The sequence below is a fragment of the Capricornis sumatraensis genome, chromosome 2 (assembly GCF_032405125.1).
Source record: "Capricornis sumatraensis isolate serow.1 chromosome 2, serow.2, whole genome shotgun sequence".
In the NCBI taxonomy this organism is placed as follows: Eukaryota; Metazoa; Chordata; class Mammalia; order Artiodactyla; family Bovidae; genus Capricornis; species Capricornis sumatraensis.
Genome location: NC_091070.1, coordinates 115,425,173 through 115,436,502, shown reverse-complemented (window position 1 = coordinate 115,436,502; position 11,330 = coordinate 115,425,173). Strand labels below are relative to the sequence as shown.

At 55.9% G+C, this 11,330-nt stretch overlaps 1 protein-coding gene across 2 annotated transcripts; it reads right to left on the bottom strand.

Moving 5' to 3' along the window:
• Positions 1-2,331: 2,331 nt before the first annotated feature.
• Positions 2,332-11,188, bottom strand: SH2D2A (SH2 domain containing 2A). Of its 2 annotated transcripts, none has more exons than XM_068966361.1 (8): positions 11,155-11,188; positions 10,352-10,506; positions 9,422-9,603; positions 8,618-8,707; positions 8,181-8,349; positions 4,829-4,978; positions 4,144-4,485; positions 2,332-2,499 (listed from the first exon to the last, which is right to left on the bottom strand). In XM_068966361.1, the coding sequence occupies exons 1-8, from the start codon at positions 11,186-11,188 to the stop codon at positions 2,332-2,334; spliced, it is 1,290 nt and encodes a 429-aa protein (XP_068822462.1). The 2 variants fall into 2 exon arrangements, with proteins under 2 accessions (XP_068822462.1, XP_068822463.1); XM_068966362.1 differs by having other exon boundaries at positions 9,422-9,552; positions 10,355-10,506.
• Between the last annotated feature and the right edge of the window lie 142 nt (positions 11,189-11,330).

Below are 11,330 nucleotides of genomic sequence, written 5' to 3'. Positions count from 1 at the left end.
GAAGCACGGTCTGCCGATGCTGGTGGTCAGGGTCGCCCCACCCACGCGCTGAGCCTGCCCCTAGCAGTGAGGAGTGCTCACCCCTTCCTAAAGCAGGCTCTGCTCCTTCAGAGACACTGAGTGGGTCCCCTCCCCAAGCCTGCCCATCCTGTTCTGTCATGAAGTCTAAGGAAATCTCATCTGCTGACTTTGATTTCCAGCTCTTGCCGTACAGCAAGCCTCTCCTTTTTCTACCTCCTCCACTGCCACAAGGAATCAGCCACCAGGTGACTCCCTGAGTCTAATCTAAGACCTTTCTTGCACTTTCAGCCTCTCCTCCCCAAAGCCATCTGCTTCCCTCCCCTCCCCTCCACACCCCCCTACCTACCCCCCCCCCCCGCCCTGTTTTCCCTCCCACCTCTTCTCTTGCTCAGGAGGGAGTTTAGACCTATAGACAGAAGGAAGTGGAACCCCACTCTGTTGACTCAGCAACTGTATTTCTCCTTGAGCTGATTAGCACTGAGTGGAAAGGAGGGGAATTCACTAGTCACTGGGGCTGGCCCTGCCCCAGGCTGGGGGGGGCATGGTGGTAGCAGCACCTAGACCTAGGGACTGTGTCTTCAGGGAGGAGTCTGGGGGACTTCTGTGATTCTGGCAAGTACACAGCGGCCCTTGGGAGGGAGAGAGACCCCGAAGGACACTGATTGTCTTGACTGAACTGTCCTAGAAATGAAAGTAAGAACAGGGTGGGACCACAGGAGTACCAGAAGCCTTGTGAGTGGTTCCCGGGGTGGGGGTGGGGGGCAGTCTCTACTGTGAGTCCTCAGGGCGATCCAGGGGCAGACATGGCCCTGCCTCAGAGAGTCCCCCATCTGAGACAAAAGTAAAACCCAAGGCAGATTCTTCTAGGTGGTTGAAGCTTAGAGTATGGAGCTTGGCCACTGGGGCAAGAGGCCCTGAAGTGGGTCTGGGAGAGAAGAGGGAGCCTCATAAGAGGAATGGGGGAGGCCTAAGCCTAAGATGGGGTAGCCGCTGCCAGGGGCCCCCTATGCTTCTAAGGGGCTCACACACAAAGGCTAGGAAGGCCCCTCCCCCTTCCAGTCCTGTGCTTGGCAGGGGGGTTGAGGAAGGAGGTGCGGGGGGCTACCTTTCAACCACTCCCCTCCCTGCCCCTCTATCTTCCTGGCAGCCCCCAGGTGATGTAGTCACCCCTCTACCCCTAGCTGCCTAGCCCACCCCAGTCAGGGAAGGAATACTTTTCAGAGAGCGGTCTGTGTCCCTTGCCTCGGTGTCTCCCCACCCCCAGCCCGTAGATCTGTGACCCTTGCCCAGGTATCTTTCGGCCACCGACCGTTCTCTGATTGCAATGGCTGTTTGACAACTTGCCTTCCACAATATAAGAGTCAGAACAGAAGGCGCCTGGAGTACTTGAATCCCTGTTGGGGGAGGTGGTTGGTGATGATTTATTAGCCAGACAAGAATCAACAAACAAGTTCTAACATCTGTTCTCGCCAAACCATTCCTCAGACAGCAGCAGCATTGGACCAGGGCCCAGACTCAAAGGCTCAAGGGCCAAGGAAATCAGACTCCAGGAGGGGAAACCAGGGCAGTGGGATCCAGCAGGGCCCTCCTAGCCCTCTTCCTTAGAGGCAAGCACTGAGCCACTGGATTCTTGGGAGGGAACCAGAGGGTGTGTCCCTGAAAGGAAGCAGACCCCACATTTGCTCCTCCGGCCTCCAGGTTTCTTTGTGTGGGCCCAGACCAGTTAGGGGAACAGGGCTATGCTGGAATCTAGAGGAAGGGACCCAGCACCCAGGCCCCCATGCAGCAGAACTCTGGAAAGCAGCCAGATTTCTTATCTAAGGAAATCTGACATTTCCCATGGAGAAGAGTTAGAGTGGGGGCACAGAACAGGGCACTAAACAGAAGAGTCAGGAAGCCTGGGTTCTAGTCCTTGACCTTGACTAAGCCACCATCCCTTTCTGGGTTTGTTTCTAAAAACAAAGCTGGAGTTGGACTTGATCAGTAAGGGCAAAGGAGATGCTGCTCCTCTTCTCTCACCCATGGCAGACATCACTAATCAATCACGGTGTTCTTTTCTGCTGAGTTCAGATATGACCCTAACATCCTTTCCAAAGCAGTGCTCTCGGCAGCCACAATCAATGGGTTGGAGTTGGCATCCAAGGGGACACTTTTTCGCCATCTTTGCAGTAGATGATGGCTGAGGTCCTTTCCAGCTTTGATCTCCTACAGTTTGTTCCATTCACATTTCCTGAGAAGGATGGCTGGGTGTGTGTGAAGGTCTCTGGACCTGCTGTTCCAAGTTATCCTTCCCCAGCTCAGACTCACCAGCTACTGAGGAGGCCCCAGGGGGAGCCACGCCTGTCCTCTGTCCTGAAGCACTTGTCTAGAAAGGTTGTGGGGGAGAGTGTGACCCCAGCGGGGTAGGGGCCGGTGGGGCACAGTATGGCCTTGTTCAGCCACGGAGTTCTCAGAATGCAGTTGCTGGCCACCTGGATTCTGTGGAGAGAAGGATGGTCCCAGGTCATACCCTCTACCTTCTACCTCCTAGACTTACCTGCAGCCTCTGATCTTAACAGAAATTGGCCTGCAAAGAGGAGGTCTAAACCTCTCATCCATTCAACAAACATTTCCTGAGCACCTGCTCTCTGCCAGGTACTGTGCCTGGTGCTCTGGAAACAAGAGATGAACAAGTCCTATCCCTGCCCTCAGAGAGCTAATACTCTGCTCGGGGAGGGGGGTATGGGTATCAACAATCAGTGACAGGTATGTAGAAAGCTTCTGTGGTGAGGTCAGGGAAGTCTTTGCAGAAGCGGGGAAGGGTGGGCAAGCTGGAGAGGATTAGAAGGTTGCTGGGCAGTAGGAAGGTACGTTTGTAGGAAGTAGCTATAGGCAGAGGGAATGGCGTGTGTAAAACCTTGGAAGGTTTGAAACCATTTGGTGAGTCTGGAGAAATGTGACCAGATCAGGGTGGATGGTGCAGCTGGTGGTGAGACTGAGGGGGTGGCTCCCCACCCCGCCTGATTATGGAGAGCTTCATGGGCCTGGTAGCTGTTTAGAAAGACCATTCTGACTTTCCTGGGGCAGTGGATCAGAAGTGGCAAGATTGTTGGCCAGGAGATCACTTAAGAACCTCTTGGAAAGTCCTGATGAGAGATGATGGGAGCTAAAACTGAGGAAAGGAAATATATATTTAGGAAAAGACCCAGCAGGAATCAGTACTTATAGAGGAGTGAGGGTGAAGAGCGGGGAGATGTCAAGGCAGCCCTGCGAACCTGGCTTGAATAGTTGGATGAGATACCAGCTGGGAGAGGGAACACGGGAGGGGACAATCAGGGGAGTCAGGTGAGGACGCTTGGCTGTGCTGAGTCCAGAAGGCTGTGGGATGTTGGGGAGCTGAGCAGAAGCCGGGAGAGAAATTCACATAGAGACGTGGACTGCTGACATCAGCTGTAGGATGGCAGTCAGGGGTGTGGATAAGTGTGAGCAGGCACAAGGGCTGAGAGGGAGCCTGAGGTGCCAGCATTGGGGCGGGGAATGGAGGAGGGGGGCAGAGGCAGAAGGACGGGGTGGGAGCTGCAGTCTAAAGAAACAAGATCTCGCTTGATCAGTGAGGAGACTGGGCAGGTGTGAGGACTGCAGGAGAGGGGGCATGTGCAGAAAGAGGGGACATGCAGGCACCCCTCCCCTGAGCTCATCTTCAGGTGCTCTTCAGGAAGGCAGGGCCCTGAAGGCTGAGGGGAGGGAGCCAGAATGAGAGGCCCAAGTTCAGACTGGGGAGGAGAGGCGAGGTGGAGGCCAAGATTCCTGCCATAGGGTGGGGTCAATCTCAGGGCGTTCTGAAGAGGGTCAGCCTGGTGAGAGGGACACAGGCGCAGGTGGGCGAAGGCCGAGGGGACCTGCACGGCCCTCTGCTTTCTCTGAGAAGTGGAGAGGGTGGGGGCTTGACACTGGGGAGGCAGGTCCCAGTAACTCCAAATACAGAGGGCCCTGGGAGAGGGTTGTTGGCAGTCGCAACCCTCTGTTCTTCCCATCTCTGACCTTCATTCACCCTGACCCAGACATCCAGTCTGAACACGTTCTCAATCTAGCTTTCAGGAAGTCTTCCTTAGGGGTCTCGCTTTTCTCTGCAGCCCCATTTACCTGGCTGCCTAGGACAGGCCTGGACTGGCACTTCCGTAGGACTTCATGCCTGAGGATGAACTGCGGGTCCTCACTCCTTGAATCAGGCTCCCTCACCTCCACCTCGGCATAAATGTTGCTGGAGGCTTCCTCAGGGCTGCCATAAATGTTGCTGGGGGCTTCCCCAGGGCTGCCACGGCCCATGGCATAGAAATCGATGGGTTCATCAGGTTCGTTGTAGATGGGGTTGGAGGGCTTGGGCGGCAGGGCTGGGCGCGGTCTCGGAGCAGGGCTTGTGTACACTTGGGGCTGCAGCTGAGGTTTGGCGGGGATGGGCGGCTTGGGCCTGGGCCACTGGGAGGGCTAGGGGAGAAGGCGAGCAGGGAGGAGAATTGTTCAGTCACTCAGTCGCGACCAACACTTTGCGACCCCGTGGACTGCACCACGCCAGGCTTCCCTGTCCTTCACTATCTTCCAGAGTTTGGTGAAACTCATGTCCACTGAGTCAGTGATGCCAAGGCAGAGAGTGGGTCACCCTAACCCAGGCAGGGCCAGAGCTGGAACCCAGTCTGAGCCTCCGCCCCTGCAGGCCATCTTCCTACCCCACTGGCCCCGCCCTCTCACACAGGCCGCGCCCTCCTTTTCGTCCCCGGCTCCGCCCCTCCCTCAGGCCCCGCCTTCTCTCCCAGCGCTTTGGGTCATGTACCTGCTTTGGCTCCCCAGCTCCATCTTTCTGCGTGGGGGCTGTACTTTGCTCCTTTTTGAGAATCGGGCTATACTGAAACTGTGAGTCCTGGCTTTTGCTTCCAAACTCTGATTCTTCAGTCCTTAGGGACAGTCCTGCGGGCTCAGGAGTCTGCGGGGATTGGTGGGGAGGGAAGCGGGGAGAACGGGGTGGGGGCGGGTGGAGAGAAGAAAGAGGCCTTGGGGATGTGGTGCCGGAGGGATGCCTGGTGAGAGTGGACAGGTGATCCAAGGAGGGCAAAATAATTTGGTCCATGTGGAGAATGTCAGGGTGGGGGTGCACCAGGGAAATTTGGGTGGCTCCGGGTTTCTGAGTGAGGCAGAGGGCATGGAGATGGCAAGGAGACTGGGAGGTGGGACAGTTGCTCTGATCACAGGCGATATTTAGCACTTAAATTAACTTCATCTGGAACACAGGCCCAGACCATGTGTGCCTGTGGTTGTAAAACTGCAACCAGGCTTTACAAGTCTTTAGCCTAAAATTTTTCAGCTTGGGGATAGATCTCCAAGACTTCCGTGCCCATGTTTACTTCTGCAGCTGCAAGAGGAGTACATTATACAGCTAACAGCTAGATATTTTAGGGACAGAGACACTGCCTCAGGGGAGATGAGCCTTATAGGGTTCCTTCCCATGTTAGGTGTGCTTTTAGCTCAGCATTTATCACTGGGTTCATGAATGTTCTCCACACATGTGATACTTTTGCAAGGCTCAGCCCATAGGGCTTTTCTCATTTTTCTGCCATCTGCCAAGTGTGTGTCCCTATCTGATGGTATTCAGGCACTTACTGCATGGATTCAAATCAGAATTCTTTTTCCCTGTCCTAACCCCCTAAGAGGTCTTAGCATTCCTTTTATGAATATAAAGTAGCACCTCTGGGACTTCCCAGGTGGTCCAGTGGCTAAGACTGCGCTCCCCATGCAGGGGACCTGGGTTTAATTCCTGGGTCAGGGAACTAAGTCTGACATGTTGCAACTAAGACCTGGCATAGCCAAAAAAAAAGCAGCTGTACCCTGCTGCTGAAACAGCAGCACCTTAGGAGTCAACCCGGACACCTCCCTCCCTTCCTCCCCACATCTTCTGGAGCACAACCCCTGCTCCTTCTACTGCCTAAATATCTTCACATCTGCCCACGTTCTCCCCGCCCACAGCTGCTGATCCCGTTCAGGCCTCCTAAGTCCATCACCTCCTCCTTCACCATCTTGCCCTGCCAACCCATTCTCCACTCCATGAGCAGAAGGAACCTGCAGAAGTTCCTCTAGCAATCCTTCCATGGCTGCCTGTTGCTCCAGGATAAAGCCCAAACTCCAGAGAATGTGAGTGACAAGACCTTCCGAGGGCTGGTCATAAAGCTTGGTCTCCGAAAGCTGTGCCTTTGGTTCTCACAACTCCAGCTGGCTCCCCTGTCCACCGGTCTTTCCTACATCCTGTTCCCACTGCTTAGGAATCTTCAGGTCTCTGCTTATTCCTCACAAAATTCCACACGGTAGTCATTGCTAGGCACAGTCCCTTACCAACTTCTTTGAACGGACTCCAGTCAAGCTTCAGGAGACTATTCTTGCCCAGGTCATCAATGACCTTCTGTTGGCCAAATCCAGTGGTTAATTCTAGACCCTCTGGCATCTGCTCTTCCCTGATGGATTTTCTTTGCTTGACGTCTAGAGCATCACATTCCTGGTTCTTCTCCTGTCTCTCTGGCTGCTCCTTCTCAATTGTCTTTGTAGGTTCCCCCTCATTTCTGCAAACTCTCAATGCTGGAGACTTGGTATCTTTTCTTTTCCATCTATGCTCATTCCTGAGGTTTCATCCCTCCTGAAGGCTTTAGAATCAATCCGTCTACATTACTGATGGCTCCCAAATGTTGATTTCCAAACTAGACTTCTGTCCTCAGATCCCAGTCCGTATATTGCAACTGCCTAACTGACATCTCCATTCGGATACTGAATGAATATCTCAAACCATAAATGTCAAAACTGAACTAACTCATGATCTCCTGTCTCTCCCAGACTTAGTCTTATTGTAGCCTTCCTCATCTCAATCAATACAACTGCATCTTTTAACGTTCCTCACTCAATCCTGCAAAAACCCTCTTGGGTCCACCTTCCAAACAGACCCAGTGTTCCACCTCCGCACCCCTTCACCCCTACCAACATGGTCCAGGCTGCTGTCTTCTCTCCTGGAGTATTGTAGTGGCCTCCATCTGATCACCTATGCCCCTCCCAAACTTTCCAGATCATGTCACCCTTGAGCTTGTAACTGCCCAGTGCATCTCATGTAGAATAAAATCCCAAATCACACAAGAGTCCACTGGGCAGTCCTTCACCCCTGCGACTTCATTTTCTACCTCTCTGCTCATGCTAGCTTCCTCAGTGCTCTCACTCTTACTCACACACAAGGATCCTTCTACCATAGGGCCTTTGCACCTGCTGTGCCATCTACCTAGAATGTTTTTCCACTAGTTATCTGCATGACTTTCCCCCTTAACTTTATTCAGACCTCTGTTCAACTGTCCCCTTACCAGAGTAGCCTTCCCTGAGGTCCCTGTGTAAAATAACCCCAGTATTCTCTGTTTGTTATCTGTATCACGCATTCACTCTCTGCCTCCTGTCACTAGACTGAAAGCTCCATGAAGGTAGGGACATTTGGGTCAATTTTGTTTGGTGCTAGTTCCCAGCGTCCAGACCAATGCCTGGCACAGAGTGGGCCCTTGGAACTGCCTGAACGTCCTGGGGGAGGCACTCTCTGACATGACTCCCCACCATGTGAGCCAAATGGCACCCCACTCTGCGTTTCCTCTCTCATCACACACTCACACTTGATTCCTATTATTTGTCTTTGCCGCTGGTAAGTAAGCTTTGTGGGTTTGACACCCATCTGTCTTGTCTCAGTAAATATCTCTTAATTTAAAAAACAAATGGCCCTGGGAATTCCCTGGTGGTCCAGTGGTTAGGACTTGGCGCTTTCACTGCAGACTTCAGTCCCTGGTCTGGGAACCAAGATCCCACAAGCCGGGCAGCAAGGCCAAAATAAAACCACAGAAACAGATGACTCTTGGGCCTAGCTGACCACTCCCAGTCCCTCCAGTCTTTGTGTGACTGAGCTGGTTTCTCAAGGACCCCTCCACCAGCACGCATCTTTCTGGAAGGGCAACCAGCGGAGATGTGTGGAAAAGGGATGTCTGCGTCCTCTGTGGGAATAGGAAAGTGCCTGGCGAGGTCCTGCGGCCTGAGTTCTGCGTGAGGTGGGGCTGGGGGGGCCCTGGCCTGGGTCCCCGGGGTCAGGGTCAGTGTCAGGGCCAGGGGTGGGGATGGCGTACCTGGCGGGCGAGGGGTTCAGTGAGCGTCTCCCCGTACGGGCTGAGCGGGCACGCAGTGTAGTGCCGCAGTAGGTCCTGCAGCCGCGCGTGGGCGCTGTCCTCGCCCAGCACCACGTGGCGCCCGTCCCCTAGTTGGGCCAGCAGGAAGTGGCGGCAGCAAGTCCGGCTCCTGGAGACACCAGTCAGGATCAGATCTGCTCCCTCTTTCTGGCCAGGACATCGGCACGAGGCGTGATCTCTATCCGCCCGAATGCCCGGCTTTCCCATACTTAGTAGCCTGGGGGATGGGCTTAGACCCTTCCGCCCCTGCTGGGGGTCATCATTAAGTTCTGCCCCTCACACGTTCTTCAGCATCAAGTCCCGCCCCCTGATTAGCCCAAAGTCCCGCCTTCTTGTTGTCCCCCACCCCACACCCCCGCGCAGTGCTGGCCCCTCACCTGTAAGTCAGCACAAAGGTCACGGCGCTCTCACTGAAACGCACCAAGTAGCATCCCTGAGGCTTAGTCTCCAGCAGCCTCTCGGCCTCTCTGAGGATGATGGAGAAGACACAGGGGGCTGCTCAGACTTTTCCGGCCTCACCTCCTGTCTCCCCGGATCTCATAGGGGACCCCTACGCCCAACCAAGCCTGCTTAAGTGGACAGAGAAGGGTGGAGGCGGGAGAGAGAGGATGTGGTCACCGCACTCCCGCTGCAGGGACTGGGCGTTCCACTCAGGAGACCTCCCGGCCCTGCATCCTCTTCCTGGCCCCATCCTGGAAAGGCAGCCTGGAGTGGGGGGTTCAGGGAGTCAGCGCTGCGGCGGCAGCAGCGGGGATGGTATTAGATTTCTAGACTTCAGAAGTCACAAGTTGCATGGAGAAGGTAAGCACAGAGATAGACACAGGAGAAGTGAAGCTGAGAAGTGGAGGAGAAGGGAGGAACGGCAAGGGAGGGAAGAGAGCGGAGAGGGCTGGAGAAAGCCCGGGGTAAAGATGGAGGGAGACATGGAGGGAGAGAGACGGAGGCCGAGGAGGAGAATGAACACTAGGATCCTTAGACAGGAGGAAAGTGGAGGCGCGGGGTAGGGGCTCTGGGCTGGTGCCTCTTCCGTGGTCTCCCCCAGGAGAGCTGCCTTAGCAAGTTGCCTCAGAGCCTCCAGCAGTCACAGCCTGGCTTGTAGCCTCAATCTACTCCTGACTGACGGCAGGACCCAGGACTGGCCCCTGCCCTGCTCTGAGCCTGTTTCTTCCTCTGTGACTCACCTCCGGGTGATGAAACCGTGGAACCAGATGGGGGCCGCCCCGTGCTGTAGGAGCTCATGGGCCTGGGTCTTCTGGAACCAAGCCCGAGTCTCGGCCTGTAGGAACAGAGCTTCTTCCCTTTGGTCCTCCTCCTTCCCAACATCCTTTGGACTGCAGGCAGCCCCTGGGGCCTGGAGAGGTGCCTGCATAAGAGAAGAGTCAGGGAGGGGAGAGGTGGCCACGATCAGTAGCCCTTCCTCTGACTCTAAGTCAGCTGCCACCTCCCTATCCCTACACCGACTCGCTCTTTGACTTGTGGAGAAAGCTCCCTGTCCCCTTTCCAGTTGCCTCTTTTAGGGTATCGGTTCCCAGAAAGTCCTTCCCAAAGTCTGACTTGTTTAGCTCAAGCTGTTTTTGTTTCCAGGGAATTTCCTTCCACTTCCCTCTGGGTCCTGTGAGCCTTTTTGCCAGTAGCAGTGAGCTGTTAAACTGCGCTTAAATGGGAGTGGGGCCTTCCAGATGGACAGAAAGCATTGCCTGGCCTGAGGGATGAAGGGAGCCCCAGAGGCCAGATCGAGGAAGGGCTCACCCTTCTCGTTTCCTACTGACCAGATGGGGAGGGTTTCCTACTGACTGGATGGGTGAGGAGGACTGAGATGAGGATGGGCAAATGAAGGCCACGGACCTAGCTGTAGCTGCCTACTTCTGGAACTTAAATCACTGTGCCCATCACTTGTGGACTCACCCTGAGCTTCCCAGGGACAGAGGAGAAGCGAGTGGGCCATTCAGCAACTGGAGGAGGTGCTCCTCATCTCCTTGCCCTTCCTCTGGGCCCCCGGCCATGGCGGCAGCCCCTGCTCATTCCTGCTTTGGCCTCTGTCCACCTGCAAGCCCACCCCCGGGGGAGGGGGGAGTACAGGGGGGAGCGGCACCCCGCAGGTTTCCACTCACCACAGCCTGGCCAGCTGGGCCCCTGGGGCTGGGCCAGGCTTCCTCGGGGGCCTGGAGTCGTGGTCCCAGAAGCAAGCCGGGGCCCTGGCAGCCCCTGCGGGTCAAGTCCAGGGGCTGGAAGGTGCTGAAGGTTATGGCCGGGGCTTCTCGGCTCCCTGTTAGCACAGAGAGGTTTCTCAGTCAGGGCCTGCGTCTCTCTCTGCAGCCCACCACTCCCAGGCTCAGGCTCAGGCCCTCCACTTCCCCGCCGCCCCGGCAGTGCAGGCATCGGGGACCTGAAGGACAGGCACAGTGATGACAGCAGGAGAAAGGCAGGAGGGGTGGCAGAGATTGTTTCTCAGGGAGGAGGAGTAAGGAGCCCAGGAGGCGTAGAGGGCTGAGGTGACAGAGGGGCTTGTCAGGGCAGGTGGGCCCAGGGAGGAGCGCAGGGAAGCCAGCTGGCCCAGCAGTTCCGGAATGCGGGAATGGAGGCCGATGTCTTCAGTGCAGGCCCCTCTTGTGGCCCAGGGTCCTCTGCCTCCCGCCCCACTTCATTCTCATGCTTCCTCCTCTCTCCTGTCGAAGAAGCTCTCAGCAGACCCTGTCCCCTTTATCCTCAGCGCTGCGTGGAAGTGGCACCCGAGGAGGAGGAGCAGGGGCTGGGGGCCTCCTGCCCGTCAGCCTTGCCAGAGTGTGGCAAGGAGTGTGGCCAGGGTGTGGCCCCTCACCCCTGAGGTGGGAGCTTAGGCCCAGAGGGGAGGAGAGCAGGGGTCGTGGGGGTCTTGAGGTTCCCTCCTACCCACATTCTCCAACTTCACACTTACCTTGGGGGCATATCTGGGCCAGAGGGAACTCCATGGGGGGCAGCCTGAGAAAGCAGCCCCTGGAACAGGGTGTGTGTGTATGGGCTCTCAGAAGGTGTGCATACTCAGCAACTCATCTCTCCTCTCACCCCAGCCCCCTGGGGCAGGAAATGTCGCCTCACCCACAGCCCAGGCCC